The sequence below is a fragment of the Physeter macrocephalus genome, chromosome 2 (assembly GCF_002837175.3).
Source record: "Physeter macrocephalus isolate SW-GA chromosome 2, ASM283717v5, whole genome shotgun sequence".
Lineage (NCBI taxonomy): Eukaryota > Metazoa > Chordata > Mammalia > Artiodactyla > Physeteridae > Physeter > Physeter macrocephalus.
Window position 1 is genome coordinate 11,614,966 of NC_041215.1, and position 16,066 is coordinate 11,631,031.

Below are 16,066 nucleotides of genomic sequence, written 5' to 3' on the forward strand. Positions count from 1 at the left end.
TGTGCATTTGTTCACTTGTTCATACTGTGCTCTTCTGCAGTTTGTGTGGTTTTTGTGGTGTCCTGGACACAGAGTCCCCTGAGAGAGTCTGATGTTCTCAGTGACTTCTTAGCTTTCCTCAGCCTTGCCTGCCAAGTTCACAAAGGGTCTGAGGAATGAAGAGGCCACAGAAGGGACCATGGACATACTCTGCCATGAGCTGAGCAAGATGGCCCCTGTGGATTGGAGGAAGGGACCCGAGACCCTCTGAGATGGAAATAGAGGGAGCCTGAGGCGGGGTGGGGCCGTGTGTGAGCTGGAGATCATGGCCTGGCTATGATGGATGCTGGGGAGTACTTGTGTGTATGTGGCAGGAGAGAACCTTGGCCGTGCTCACTGTCAGGGGTAAAGACCACGTGTGATCAAGTAGAACCATGTTTTGGTGTCCAGTTATTGACTTCATTGCATCCATCTGCATTCATTCCACATTCTCTCCCTGTCTCGGTGCCACCCTTTTTCCATAAGGCAGTGGAATCCCTTCCACCTTCCTGGGCTGTTGTATGAACCAGAAGAAACCAGCAATTAAGCCACTTCCCACCCCTCGTGTCACCACTGGTACTGTCCTGTTGTCCTGTTTGAGTCTGTGTCTTTTCCTCCATCCTGTCACGTTCTGCCCCCAAACTTCTCCAGAGAACCCGATGGTCTCCATGTCATTCTGACCCTTCTCAGCCCTGCCTACTAGGTTAGTACAAAGTATTAAGCCTGAGGAGTCCACGGAAGGGGCTGGGCTGAGGGAAGCCACCAACCAGTGTGTCCTCAGCATACCCAGCACATGGCCCATGTGTGCTTGGGTTTTGTGTTTCCTTTGTGTTGTTCGCATCCTGCCTTTTGTGTGTGCTCACAGAGTGTGATTGTGTGTGTGTCTTTCTGACCAGCCCTGCCTGCCAAGTTCACAAAGGATCTGAAGAATGAAGAAGCCATGGAAGGGGCTACAGCCACCCTGCGGTGTGAGCTGAGCAAGGCGGCCCCAGTGGAGTGGAGGAAGGGGCCCGAGACCCTCAAACCTGGGGACAGAGTGAGCCTGAGGCAGGACGGGGCCAAGTGTGAGCTGCAGATACGTGGCCTGGTTGTGGCGGACGCCGGGGAGTACTCGTGTGTGTGCGGGCAGGAGAGGACTTCTGCCACACTGGCCATCAGGGGTAAAGACTGCATGTGGCCACCTGAATGACTTCTCTCTGCCACCTGTTCTGTGCTCTCCCAATGTCACTGTCGTCTCAGGGTTACAGTCACAGTCTGTCTGATCCATCTGACAAAATGCACTGGCCAGCCCTGTCTAGACCCTGCAGGTACAGACCCAAGGGGCAGGTGGTGTGAGGACACACCCAGGGAGGCATCATGGTCCAGGAGAGCTGCTCTGGGCCACTGGCATGTGGCTGGGGCTGTGGGTACGCATGGGGTCTCAACCTCAGGTGTGGAGTGGAGTCATTCGTGTTAGTGACTGATGTGCACAGGAAGGTGCAGCATTGAGGGGCTCAGGGAGCAGGTGGCCAGACAGGCCAGGCCCTCCTGTGTGTGGTAACAGCATTTGATTGACCTTGGAGATTGTGTGGAGCCTCTGAAGAGCTCTGTCTCAGAAAGCTTGGGCTGTATAACAAATACCACCTATAGGTGACTTACAACACACATTTATTGTTTCACAGTCCTGGAGGCTGGAAGTCCAAGACCAAGGTGTCTGCAGGGTTGGTTTCTTTTGAGGCTTCTCTGCTTGGCTTGTAGACAGCTGTAGTCTCCCCTTGTCCTCACCCGGGCATCCTCTGTGTGTTCCTGTGTTCTAATCTCCTCTTCTTATAAGGACACTTATAAGTCAGATTGAATTAGTTCTCCCCCCGCCCATGACCCCATTCTATCCTTAATTACCTCTGTAAAGACCTTATTTCCAAATAAATTCACATTCTGAGTTCTTGGGGGTTAAGACTTCAACATATGAATTTGAGGGGAGATGTGATTCAGTCCATAATACTCTGTCATCTTGTCCCCCAAAATGCATGTTCTTTTCACATGCAGAGTACATTTACCCCATCCCCCAAACCCAAAAGTTTTAACCCATTCCAGTGTCAAGCTAAGTCAAAAATCTAATCTAAATCTCATCTAAATCAAGTACGTGTGAGACTAGAGTTACGATTCATCCTGAGGCAAAATTCCTCTCCAGCTGTGAACCTGTGAAATCAGACAAGTTATACGTTTCCAAAATACTTCAGTGGAACAGGCGTGGGATAGATATTCCCATTGCAAAAGAGAGAAATAGGAAAGAAGAAAGAGGCCACTGGTTTCACAGAAACCCAGCATCTAGTAGGACAGATTCTGTTACATTTTAAGGCTGGAGAATGATCCTCTGGCCCAATGCTCTGTCTTCTGGGCCCACCAGAGTGGTGACCTCACGCCCTTGGCCCTGGACAGAGGTGGCATGGCCCTCTGGGACCATGGATGCAGTGGCATCCCTGCTGACCTCTGAATTGCCATTGGGGTTATTCTTCCCAACTGTGAAGGATAGAGCATGTTCCCAGCCGGATAGCTGTATTGACCCATCCTATAGAAATCACAGCTTCCATCATTTTGTCCCTTCTGTGTCTGATTAAGTCATGGCTGGCAGTGTTTCTGCTGATATAAAATTCTCAAAAGCCTTGTTGGTCTCCTTTATAATTCACAGGAGTCCAAGCTTTCAGACAAGAGCCTTCCACACAGCCTTCCTGGATAATTCCATCTCTAGTCCTGGCTTTGCTGAGGAGGCTGATTGGATCCAGGACTCACACTCATAATATCTCTTTACTGAATGATTTTCCAGCCACACCCTTGGTATTCTCTCTAGAACAGGCATTCTCATTTTTTTGCAATTTCAGTGGGCTGAAAAATTTCTAAATCCTCAACTTCTGGTTTCCCTTTGCTTAAATACTTCTTTCTTTGACATAACTCAGTTTTCTCTCACATTTTACCATAATCAACAAGGAGCAATCAGTCTGTGTCTTTAGTGCTTGGCTTATGAGTTGCCTCAGCTAAATATCCAAGTTCACTTGTAAGTTCTACCTTCCACAAAACTCTGGGACACGTTTCAGCCAAATTCTTTGCTGCTTTATTAAAGGATTGCCTTTCTTCCAGTTTCCAATAACACATTTCTCATTTCCATCTGAGGCCTCACCAGAAGCACCTTTAGCATCCATATTTCTACCCATAATCTCTTCAAGCCAATCTAGATTTATCTAACATACACCTCAGAACTCTTCCAGTTGCGACACATCACCCAGTTCCAAAGCCACTTCCATAATTTTAGCTATTTGTTACAGTAGCAACCCACTCCTGGTACCAAAATCTGAATAGTTTAACAACATAACAGTGGCTTTAAACATCAGAAAATTTTTTCCTCCCAGTCCTAGGAGTTGGAAGTCTGAGATCAAGGTGTGGGCAGGACTGATTTCCCTCGAGACCTCTCTCCTTGGCTTGTAGATGGCCATCTTCTCTCCATGTCTTCACATGGTCATCCCTCTGTGTGTGTATCTGTGTCCTAATATCCTCTCCTTACAAGGACACCAGTCATGTTGGGTTAGGTTCCACCGCAGTGACTTCCTTTTTCTTCAGTCACCTCTTTAAAGACCACATCCCCCAATACATCTCCATTCTGTGGTCCTGGGGTTTAGGGCTCCAACATATGATTTCTGAGGGACACGATTCAGCCCACAATAGGTTGTAACCAGGGTGGGCTCTGGTCAGCTATAACTTGTGAAGCTCACACTCTTCCTGGAGTTGGGATGGAGGAGAAGACTGCAGGTTGGAGGGCTTGGGGCATGGTTAGAAGGCCACAGCTAGAATCCATTAGGGTCTAGGAGATCTGAGCCAGGAGAGTGCGAGTCCAGTGGGGTAGGGAAAGAATGTGCGAGGTGGATGAGGTGGGGCCTGGTGTGGGCAGGGAAGGCAAGCCGTGAGCCCAGATGTGGACAGTGCTGGATTGACACCCTACCTGGGGTGGGGAGCACAACTGAGGGATGTCAGTGGGGCACTTGATGTCATGACTGGAAGGTGCCTTCTGGGGGTTCTCCCAGGAGAGACGTACATTGCATTGTTGCATGTGTGAGTTGTGAGCTGGAGGAGCCTGGTTCGTACTCTGGGTGCAGACGAGGTCAGCGCTTAGTATGAATGGGTATAGGTAGGACAGATGCGCTCTGAGAAGACAAGAGGCCTGGATAGAACCAGTCCCCTGCCACCCTGCACCTCACTGGGCAAGATGCAAGATGATCACACTGTCATATATGCATTGGTCTGCCTCTTCACATGTCCTCCACCCTTGCTGCTTCTGTTCTCATCCTGAATGTTCTGGTCATACACCCAGTCCTTTTGAGGGGTTGATGGTTTCTGTCCATCTAACCCTCTGCAGCCCTGCCTGCTCGGTTCATCCAGGATCTGAAGACCAAGGAGGCCACAGAAGGGGCCACAGCCACACTGCACTGTGAGCTGAGCAAGGCAGCCCCTGTGGAGTGGAGGAAGGGGCCCAAGACCCTCAGAGCCGGGGACAGAGTGAGGCTGAGTCAGGACGGAGCCGTGTGTGAGCTGGAGATCCGTGGCCTGGCTGTGGCAGATGCCGGGGAGTACTCATGCATGTGTGGTCAGGAGAAGACATCAGCCACGCTCACCGTCAGGGGTAAAGATCCATGTGGCCCAGCAGAGCTGTGTTTTGGTGTCCAATTATTGACTTCCTGGTTTCTCCCTGCACTCATCGCATCCACCCTCCTTGTCTCAGTGTCACCCTCTTCCTATAACCCCATGGAATTCCTTCCTCCTTCCTGGGCTGTTGTGTGAACCATGAGAAACCAGCTCTGAGCTACTTCCCACCCCTCGTGTCACTGCAGGTTCTGTCCTGTTGTCCTGTTGGACTCTGTATTTTCCTCTGTCCTGTCGTGTCTCCAAAGTTCTCCTGAGACTCTGATGTTCTGTGTTCATCTGACCCTGCCTAGCCCTGCCTGCTGAGTTCATACGAAGACTGAGAAGCAAGGAGGCCACAGAAGGGACAATGGCCACGCTGTGCTGTGAGCTGAGCAAGGCAGCACCTGTAGAGTGGAGGAAGGGGCCAGAGACACTCAGAGCTGGAGACAGAGTAAGCCTGAGGCAGGACGGAGCCGTGTGTGAACTGGAGATCCATGGCCTGACCGTGGAGGATGCTGGGGAGTACTCGTGTGTGTGCGGGCAGGAGAGGACATCAGCCACGCTCACCGTCAGGGGTAAAGACCACATGTGACCACGTGGACTGGCATTTGGTGGCTGCCCATCACCTCTGTGCTCTCAGTTTCCTTTTCTCTCCTGCTCTCTAGCTATCCTGTTCCTTTTCCTTCCAGAATTTTTTTTTCAAAGTCCCCCTTGGTTTTTTTTTTTTTTTCAAAGTCCCCGTTGGTTGTTTTTTTTTTAAACATCTTTATTGGAGTATAATTGCTTTACAACGGTGTGTTAGTTTCTGCCTTATAACAAAGTGAATCAGTTATAGGTATACATTTATCCCCATATCTCTTCCCTCTTGCATCTCCCTCCCTCCCACCCTCCCTATCCACCCCTCTAGGTGGTCACAAAGCACCGAGCTGATCACCCTGTGCTATGCGGCTGCTTACCACTAGCTATCGATTTTTCCATAATTCTTTTGTTGTCCCTGTCATGTTCCCTGTCTGCTGTGTGGCACATGTACAGGTTGGACCTTTAAATGTCGCAGTCCACAGTGTGTACTGGGCACACCCAGCAGGTGGTCCATGTCCAGTTAGGTTTTGTATCTTCTATGAACTATCCACGTCCTGTTTCTTCTGCGTGTTCAGAGAGTGTGATAGTGTTTATGTGTTTCTGACCATCTCCAGGCCTGCCTGCCATCCATATTTCTACCCATAATCTCTTCAAGCCAATCTAGATTTATCTAACATACACCTCAGAACTCTTCCAGTTGCGACACATCACCCAGTTCCAAAGCCACTTCCATAATTTTAGCTATTTGTTACAGTAGCAACCCACTCCTGGTACCAAAATCTGAATAGTTTAACAACATAACAGTGGCTTTAAACATCAGAAAATTTTTTCCTCCCAGTCCTAGGAGTTGGAAGTCTGAGATCAAGGTGTGGGCAGGACTGATTTCCCTCGAGACCTCTCTCCTTGGCTTGTAGATGGCCATCTTCTCTCCATGTCTTCACATGGTCATCCCTCTGTGTGTGTATCTGTGTCCTAATATCCTCTCCTTACAAGGACACCAGTCATGTTGGGTTAGGTTCCACCGCAGTGACTTCCTTTTTCTTCAGTCACCTCTTTAAAGACCACATCCCCCAATACATCTCCATTCTGTGGTCCTGGGGTTTAGGGCTCCAACATATGATTTCTGAGGGACACGATTCAGCCCACAATAGGTTGTAACCAGGGTGGGCTCTGGTCAGCTATAACTTGTGAAGCTCACACTCTTCCTGGAGTTGGGATGGAGGAGAAGACTGCAGGTTGGAGGGCTTGGGGCATGGTTAGAAGGCCACAGCTAGAATCCATTAGGGTCTAGGAGATCTGAGCCAGGAGAGTGCGAGTCCAGTGGGGTAGGGAAAGAATGTGCGAGGTGGATGAGGTGGGGCCTGGTGTGGGCAGGGAAGGCAAGCCGTGAGCCCAGATGTGGGCAGTGCTGGATTGACACCCTACCTGGGGTGGGGAGCACAACTGAGGGATGTCAGTGGGGCACTTGATGTCATGACTGGAAGGTGCCTTCTGGGGGTTCTCCCAGGAGAGACGTACATTGCATTGTTGCATGTGTGAGTTGTGAGCTGGAGGAGCCTGGTTCGTACTCTGGGTGCAGACGAGGTCAGCGCTTAGTATGAATGGGTATAGGTAGGACAGATGCGCTCTGAGAAGACAAGAGGCCTGGATAGAACCAGTCCCCTGCCACCCTGCACCTCACTGGGCAAGATGCAAGATGATCACACTGTCATATATGCATTGGTCTGCCTCTTCACATGTCCTCCACCCTTGCTGCTTCTGTTCTCATCCTGAATGTTCTGGTCATACACCCAGTCCTTTTGAGGGGTTGATGGTTTCTGTCCATCTAACCCTCTGCAGCCCTGCCTGCTCGGTTCATCCAGGATCTGAAGACCAAGGAGGCCACAGAAGGGGCCACAGCCACACTGCACTGTGAGCTGAGCAAGGCAGCCCCTGTGGAGTGGAGGAAGGGGCCCAAGACCCTCAGAGCCGGGGACAGAGTGAGGCTGAGTCAGGACGGAGCCGTGTGTGAGCTGGAGATCCGTGGCCTGGCTGTGGCAGATGCCGGGGAGTACTCATGCATGTGTGGTCAGGAGAAGACATCAGCCACGCTCACCGTCAGGGGTAAAGATCCATGTGGCCCAGCAGAGCTGTGTTTTGGTGTCCAATTATTGACTTCCTGGTTTCTCCCTGCACTCATCGCATCCACCCTCCTTGTCTCAGTGTCACCCTCTTCCTATAACCCCATGGAATTCCTTCCTCCTTCCTGGGCTGTTGTGTGAACCATGAGAAACCAGCTCTGAGCTACTTCCCACCCCTCGTGTCACTGCAGGTTCTGTCCTGTTGTCCTGTTGGACTCTGTATTTTCCTCTGTCCTGTCGTGTCTCCAAAGTTCTCCTGAGACTCTGATGTTCTGTGTTCATCTGACCCTGCCTAGCCCTGCCTGCTGAGTTCATACGAAGACTGAGAAGCAAGGAGGCCACAGAAGGGACAATGGCCACGCTGTGCTGTGAGCTGAGCAAGGCAGCACCTGTAGAGTGGAGGAAGGGGCCAGAGACACTCAGAGCTGGAGACAGAGTAAGCCTGAGGCAGGACGGAGCCGTGTGTGAACTGGAGATCCATGGCCTGACCGTGGAGGATGCTGGGGAGTACTCGTGTGTGTGCGGGCAGGAGAGGACATCAGCCACGCTCACCGTCAGGGGTAAAGACCACATGTGACCAAGTGGACTGGCATTTGGTGGCTACCTATCACCTCTGTGCTCTCAGTGTCCTTTTCTACCGTGCTGTCTCACTATCCTGTTCCTGTCCTTCCATAATTCTTTTGTTGTCCCTGTCATGTTCCCTGTCTGCTGTGTGGCACATGTACAGGTTGGACCTTTAAATGTCACAGTCCACAGTGTGTACTGGGCACACCCAGCAGGTGGTCCATGTCCAGTTAGGTTTTGTATCTTCTATGAACTATCCACGTCCTGTTTCTTCTGCGTGTTCAGAGAGGGTGATAGTGTTTATGTGTTTCTGACCATCTCCAGGCCTGCCTGCCAAGTTCACAAAGGGTCTGAAGAAGGAAGAGGCCATGGAAGGGGCCACGGCCGTGCTGCGCTGTGAACTGAGCAAGGCAGCCCCTGTGGAGTGGAGGAAGGGGCCCGAGACCCTGAGACCCGGGGACAGAGTGAGCCTGAGGCAGGACGGAGCCGTGTGTGAGCTGGAGATCCATGGCCTGGCTGTGGCAGATGCCGGGGAGTACTCATGCGTGTGTGGTCAGGAGAAAACCTCAGCCACGCTCACTATCTGGGGTAAAGACCCATGTGGCCCAGCAGAGCTGTGTTTTGGTGTACAATTATTGACTTCATGGCATCCCCCTGCACTTATCCTCCCTACCCTCCACACCTCAGTGCCACCCTCTTCCCATAACTCCACGGAATTCCTTTCCCCTCCTGGGCTGTTGTGTGAACCACAAGAAACCAGCATCTAAACTACTTTCCACCCGTTGTGTCACTGCAGGTTCTGTCCTATTATCCTGTAGGAGTTTGTGTCTTTTCCTCTGTCCTGTCATGTGCTGCCTTTGAAGTTCTCCCACGACTCTGATGTCTGTGTCTGTCTGATCGTCCTCAGCTCTGCCTACTGAGTTCATAAGAAGAGTGAGTAGCAAGGAGGCCACGGAAGGGACCACGGCCACGCTGCACTGTGAGCTGAGCAAGGCAGCCCCCGTGGAGTGGAAGAAGGGACCCGAGACCCTCAGAGCTGGAGACAGAGTGAGCTTGAGGCAGGATGGAGCCGTGTGTGAGCTGGAGATCCGTGACCTGACCGTGGAGGATGCTGGGGAGTACTCGTGTGTGTGCGGGCAGGAGAGGACATCAGCCACGCTCACCGTCAGGGGTAAAGACCACATGTGACCACGTGGACTGGCATTTGGTGGCTGCCCATCACCTCTGTGCTCTCAGTTTCCTTTTCTACCCTGTTCTCTCACTATCCTTTTCCTTTCATAATTCTTTTGTTGTCCCTGTCATGGTCCCTGTCTTCTGTGTGTTCCCATATCTCTTCCCTCTTGCGTCTCCCTCCCTCCCACCTTCCCTATCCACCCCTCTAGGTGGTCACAAAGCACCGAGCTGATCACTCTGTGCTATGCGGCTGCTTCCCACTAGCTATCGATTTTTCCATAATTCTTTTATTGTCCCTGTCATGTTCCCTGTCTGCTGTGTGACACAAGTACAGGTTGGACCTTTAAATGTCACAGTCCACAGTGTGTCCTGGACACACCCATCAGGTGATCCGTGTCCAGTTGGGTTTTGTGTCCTGTATGTACTGTGCACGTCCTGATTCTTCTGCGTGTTCAGAGAGGGTGATAGTATTTGTGTGTTTCTGACCATCTCCAGGCCTGCCTGCCAAGTTCACAAAAGGTCTGAGGAAGGAAGAAGCCATGGAAGGGACCTCGGCTATGCTGCGCTGTGAGCTGAACAAGGCAGCCCCCGTGGAATGGAGGAAGGGTCCCGAGACCCTCAGAGCCAGGGACAGAGTGAGCCTGAGGCAGGACGGGGCCGTGTGTGAACTGGAGATCCGTGACCTAGTTGTGGCAGATGCCGGGGAGTACTCGTGTGTGTGTGGTCAGGAGAAAACCTCATCCACACTCACTGTCAGGGGTAAAGACCCATGTGGCCCAGCAGAGCTGTGTTTTGTTGTCCAATTATTGACTTTATGGCATCCCCCTGCACTTATCGTCCCTACCCTCTTTGTTTCAGTGCCACCCTCTTCCCATAACTCCACGGAATTCCTTCCTCCTTCTGAGCTATTGTGTGAACCATGAGCAACCAGCATCTGAGCTACTTTCCACCCCTCGTGTCACTGCACGTTCTGTCCTGTTTCCTGTTAGTGTCTGTGTCTTTTACTCCATCCAGGCATGTGCCGTCCCCCAGTAATCTCCGGAGAATCTGATGTTGCCCACACCGTCCAACCTTCCGCAGGCCTGCCCAGCAGATTCGTGCAAACATGCGGCCTGAGGAGTCTGTGGAAGGTGTCACAGCCACACATTGAACGGCCTGGGCTGAGGGAAGCCCCAGTCCACAGCGTGTGCTTGGCACACCCAGCACATTGCCCGTGTCCAGTTGTGTTTTGTGTCTTCTCTGTGATGCCCATATCCTGTCTAATCTGTGCCTTTAGAGAGCGTTATAGTGTTTGTGTCTTTCTGACTTTGCCAGCCCTTCCCACCAAGTTCACAAAGCGTCTGAGGAAGGAGGAGGCCACAGAAGGGGCCACGGCCACGCTGCGCTGTGAGCTGAGCAAGGCAGCCCCTGTGGAGTGGAGGAAGGGACCTGAGACCCTCAGAGCTGGAGACAGAGTGAGCCTGAGGCAGGACGGAGCCGTGTGTGAGCTGGAGATCCGTGGCCTGACCGTGGAGGATGCGGGGGAGTACTCGTGTGTGTGCGGGCAGGAGAGGACATCAGCCACGCTCACCGTCAGGGGTAAAGACCACATGTGACCACGTGGACTGGCATTTGGTGGCTGCCCATCACCTCTGTGCTCTCAGTTTCCTTTTCTACCCTGTTCTCTCACTATCCTTTTCCTTTCATAATTCTTTTGTTGTCCCTGTCATGGTCCCTGTCTTCTGTGTGGCACATGTACAGGTTGGACCTTTAAATGTCACAGTCCACAGTGTGTACTGGGCACACCCAGCAGGTGGTCCGTGTCTAGTTAGGTTTTGTATCTTCTATGAACTCTCCACGTCCTGTTTCTTCTGCGTGTTCAGAGAGCTTGATAGTGTTTGTGTGTTTCTGACCATCTCCAGGCCTGCCTGCCAAGTTCACAAAGGGTCTGAGGAAAGAAGAGGCCATGGAAGGGACCACGGCCACGCTGCGCTGTGAGCTGAGCAAGGCAGCCCCTGTGGAGTGGAGGAAGGGACCTGAGACCCTCAGAGCTGGAGACAGAGTGAGCCTGAGGCAGGACGGAGCCGTGTGTGAGCTGGAGATCCATGACCTGACCGTGGAGGATGCTGGGGAGTACTCGTGTGTGTGCGGGCCGGAGAGGACATCAGCCACGCTCACCGTCAGGGGTAAAGAACACATGTGACCACGTGGACTGGCATTTGGTGGCTGCCCATCACCTCTCTGCTCTCAGTTTCCTTTTCTAACCTGCTCTCTCACTATCCTGTTCCTTTTCCTTCTGTAATTTTTTTTTCAAAGTCCCCCTTGGTTTTTTGGGGTTTTTTTTGAAAGTCCCCCTTGGATTTCTTTTTTTAAAACATCTTTATTGGAGTATAATTGCTTTACAGTGTGTGTTAGTTTCTGCCTTATAACAAAGTGAATCAGTTATACATATACATATGTTCCCATATCTCTTCCCTCTTGCGTCTCCCTCCCTCCCACCTTCCCTATCCACCCCTCTAGGTGGTCACAAAGCACCGAGCTGATCACTCTGTGCTATGCGGCTGCTTCCCACTAGCTATCGATTTTTCCATAATTCTTTTATTGTCCCTGTCATGTTCCCTGTCTGCTGTGTGACACAAGTACAGGTTGGACCTTTAAATGTCACAGTCCACAGTGTGTCCTGGACACACCCATCAGGTGATCCGTGTCCAGTTGGGTTTTGTGTCCTGTATGTACTGTGCACGTCCTGATTCTTCTGCGTGTTCAGAGAGGGTGATAGTATTTGTGTGTTTCTGACCATCTCCAGGCCTGCCTGCCAAGTTCACAAAAGGTCTGAGGAAGGAAGAAGCCATGGAAGGGACCTCGGCTATGCTGCGCTGTGAGCTGAACAAGGCAGCCCCCGTGGAATGGAGGAAGGGTCCCGAGACCCTCAGAGCCAGGGACAGAGTGAGCCTGAGGCAGGACGGGGCCGTGTGTGAACTGGAGATCCGTGACCTAGTTGTGGCAGATGCCGGGGAGTACTCGTGTGTGTGTGGTCAGGAGAAAACCTCATCCACACTCACTGTCAGGGGTAAAGACCCATGTGGCCCAGCAGAGCTGTGTTTTGTTGTCCAATTATTGACTTTATGGCATCCCCCTGCACTTATCGTCCCTACCCTCTTTGTTTCAGTGCCACCCTCTTCCCATAACTCCACGGAATTCCTTCCTCCTTCTGAGCTATTGTGTGAACCATGAGCAACCAGCATCTGAGCTACTTTCCACCCCTCGTGTCACTGCACGTTCTGTCCTGTTTCCTGTTAGTGTCTGTGTCTTTTACTCCATCCAGGCATGTGCCGTCCCCCAGTAATCTCCGGAGAATCTGATGTTGCCCACACCGTCCAACCTTCCGCAGGCCTGCCCAGCAGATTCGTGCAAACATGCGGCCTGAGGAGTCTGTGGAAGGTGTCACAGCCACACATTGAACGGCCTGGGCTGAGGGAAGCCCCAGTCCACAGCGTGTGCTTGGCACACCCAGCACATTGCCCGTGTCCAGTTGTGTTTTGTGTCTTCTCTGTGATGCCCATATCCTGTCTAATCTGTGCCTTTAGAGAGCGTTATAGTGTTTGTGTCTTTCTGACTTTGCCAGCCCTTCCCACCAAGTTCACAAAGCGTCTGAGGAAGGAGGAGGCCACAGAAGGGGCCACGGCCACGCTGCGCTGTGAGCTGAGCAAGGCAGCCCCTGTGGAGTGGAGGAAGGGACCTGAGACCCTCAGAGCTGGAGACAGAGTGAGCCTGAGGCAGGACGGAGCCGTGTGTGAGCTGGAGATCCGTGGCCTGACCGTGGAGGATGCGGGGGAGTACTCGTGTGTGTGCGGGCAGGAGAGGACATCAGCCACGCTCACCGTCAGGGGTAAAGACCACATGTGACCACGTGGACTGGCATTTGGTGGCTGCCCATCACCTCTGTGCTCTCAGTTTCCTTTTCTACCCTGTTCTCTCACTATCCTTTTCCTTTCATAATTCTTTTGTTGTCCCTGTCATGGTCCCTGTCTTCTGTGTGGCACATGTACAGGTTGGACCTTTAAATGTCACAGTCCACAGTGTGTACTGGGCACACCCAGCAGGTGGTCCGTGTCTAGTTAGGTTTTGTATCTTCTATGAACTCTCCACGTCCTGTTTCTTCTGCGTGTTCAGAGAGCTTGATAGTGTTTGTGTGTTTCTGACCATCTCCAGGCCTGCCTGCCAAGTTCACAAAGGGTCTGAGGAAAGAAGAGGCCATGGAAGGGACCACGGCCACGCTGCGCTGTGAGCTGAGCAAGGCAGCCCCCGTGGAGTGGAGGAAGGGGCCTGAGACCCTCAGAGCTGGAGACAGAGTGAGCCTGAGGCAGGACGGAGCCGTGTGTGAGCTGGAGATCCATGACCTGACCGTGGAGGATGCTGGGGAGTACTCGTGTGTGTGCGGGCAGGAGAGGACATCAGCCACGCTCACCGTCAGGGGTAAAGACCACATGTGACCACGTGGACTGGCATTTGGTGGCTGCCCATCACCTCTGTGCTCTCAGTTTCCTTTTCTACCCTGTTCTCTCACTATCCTTTTCCTTTCATAATTCTTTTGTTGTCCCTGTCATGGTCCCTGTCTTCTGTGTGGCACATGTACAGGTTGGACCTTTAAATGTCACAGTCCACAGTGTGTACTGGGCACACCCAGCAGGTGGTCCGTGTCTAGTTAGGTTTTGTATCTTCTATGAACTCTCCACGTCCTGTTTCTTCTGCGTGTTCAGAGAGCTTGATAGTGTTTGTGTGTTTCTGACCATCTCCAGGCCTGCCTGCCAAGTTCACAAAGGGTCTGAGGAAAGAAGAGGCCATGGAAGGGACCACGGCCACGCTGCGCTGTGAGCTGAGCAAGGCAGCCCCCGTGGAGTGGAGGAAGGGGCCTGAGACCCTCAGAGCTGGAGACAGAGTGAGCCTGAGGCAGGACGGAGCCGTGTGTGAGCTGGAGATCCGTGGCCTGACCGTGGAGGATGCTGGGGAGTACTCGTGTGTGTGCGGGCAGGAGAGGACATCAGCCACGCTCACTGTCAGGGGTAAAGACCACATGTGACCACGTGGACTGGCATTTGGTGGCTGCCCATCACCTCTGTGCTCTCAGTTTCCTTTTCTACCCTGCTCTCTCACTATCCTTTTCCTTTCATAATTCTTTTGTTGTCCCTGTCATGGTCCCTGTCTGCTGTGTGGCACATGTACAAGTTGGACCTTTAAATGTCACAGTCCACAGTGTGTACTGGGCACACCCAGCAGGTGGTCCATGTCTAGTTAGGTTTTGTATCTTCTATGAACTCTCCACGTCCTGTTTCTTCTGCGTGTTAAGAGAGCTTGATAGTGTTTGTGTGTTTCTGACCATCTCCAGGCCTGCCTGCCAAGTTCACAAAGGGTCTGAGGAAGGAAGAGGCCATGGAAGGGGCCACAGCCACGCTGTGCTGTGAGCTGAGCAAGGCAGTCCCCGTGGAGTGGATGAAGGGTCCCGAGACCCTCAGAACCAGGGACAGAGTGAGCCTGAGGCAGGACGGGGCCGGGTGTGAACTGGAGATCCGTGACCTAGTTGTGGCAGATGCCGGGGAGTACTCGTGTGTGTGTGGTCAGGAGAAAACCTCATCCACACTCACTGTCAGGGGTAAAGACCCATGTGGCCCAGCAGAGCTGTGTTTTGTTGTCCAATTATTGACTTTATGGCATCCCCCTGCACTTATCGTCCCTACCCTCTTTGTTTCAGTGCCACCCTCTTCCCATAACTCCACGGAATTCCTTCCTCCTTCTGAGCTATTGTGTGAACCATGAGCAACCAGCATCTGAGCTACTTTCCACCCCTCGTGTCACTGCACGTTCTGTCCTGTTTCCTGTTAGTGTCTGTGTCTTTTACTCCATCCAGGCATGTGCCGTCCCCCAGTAATCTCCGGAGAATCTGATGTTGCCCACACCGTCCAACCTTCCGCAGGCCTGCCCAGCAGATTCGTGCAAACATGCGGCCTGAGGAGTCTGTGGAAGGTGTCACAGCCACACATTGAACGGCCTGGGCTGAGGGAAGCCCCAGTCCACAGCGTGTGCTTGGCACACCCAGCACATTGCCCGTGTCCAGTTGTGTTTTGTGTCTTCTCTGTGATGCCCATATCCTGTCTAATCTGTGCCTTTAGAGAGCGTTATAGTGTTTGTGTCTTTCTGACTTTGCCAGCCCTTCCCACCAAGTTCACAAAGCGTCTGAGGAAGGAGGAGGCCACAGAAGGGGCCACGGCCACGCTGCGCTGTGAGCTGAGCAAGGCAGCCCCTGTGGAGTGGAGGAAGGGACCTGAGACCCTCAGAGCTGGAGACAGAGTGAGCCTGAGGCAGGACGGAGCCGTGTGTGAGCTGGAGATCCGTGGCCTGACCGTGGAGGATGCGGGGGAGTACTCGTGTGTGTGCGGGCAGGAGAGGACATCAGCCACGCTCACCGTCAGGGGTAAAGACCACATGTGACCACGTGGACTGGCATTTGGTGGCTGCCCATCACCTCTGTGCTCTCAGTTTCCTTTTCTACCCTGTTCTCTCACTATCCTTTTCCTTTCATAATTCTTTTGTTGTCCCTGTCATGGTCCCTGTCTTCTGTGTGGCACATGTACAGGTTGGACCTTTAAATGTCACAGTCCACAGTGTGTACTGGGCACACCCAGCAGGTGGTCCGTGTCTAGTTAGGTTTTGTATCTTCTATGAACTCTCCACGTCCTGTTTCTTCTGCGTGTTCAGAGAGCTTGATAGTGTTTGTGTGTTTCTGACCATCTCCAGGCCTGCCTGCCAAGTTCACAAAGGGTCTGAGGAAAGAAGAGGCCATGGAAGGGACCACGGCCACGCTGCGCTGTGAGCTGAGCAAGGCAGCCCCCGTGGAGTGGAGGAAGGGGCCTGAGACCCTCAGAGCTGGAGACAGAGTGAGCCTGAGGCAGGACGGAGCCGTGTGTGAGCTGGAGATCCGTGGCCTG

The 16,066-nt window shown here is 52.5% G+C and overlaps 1 protein-coding gene across 1 annotated transcript in view; it reads left to right on the forward strand.

Annotated features, from left to right (window-relative positions):
- The window catches only part of OBSCN (obscurin, cytoskeletal calmodulin and titin-interacting RhoGEF), a 163,860-nt gene that overhangs the window by 70,160 nt on the left and 77,634 nt on the right, over positions 1–16,066 (forward strand). The window contains exons 39-47 of the mRNA XM_055080325.1: positions 915–1,178; positions 4,403–4,666; positions 8,839–9,102; positions 9,600–9,863; positions 10,419–10,682; positions 11,006–11,269; positions 11,890–12,153; positions 12,709–12,972; positions 13,296–13,559. Of these exons, the coding sequence (XP_054936300.1) occupies positions 915–1,178; positions 4,403–4,666; positions 8,839–9,102; positions 9,600–9,863; positions 10,419–10,682; positions 11,006–11,269; positions 11,890–12,153; positions 12,709–12,972; positions 13,296–13,559 (2,376 nt within the window). The remainder of the gene's footprint in view (positions 1–914; positions 1,179–4,402; positions 4,667–8,838; positions 9,103–9,599; positions 9,864–10,418; positions 10,683–11,005; positions 11,270–11,889; positions 12,154–12,708; positions 12,973–13,295; positions 13,560–16,066) is intronic.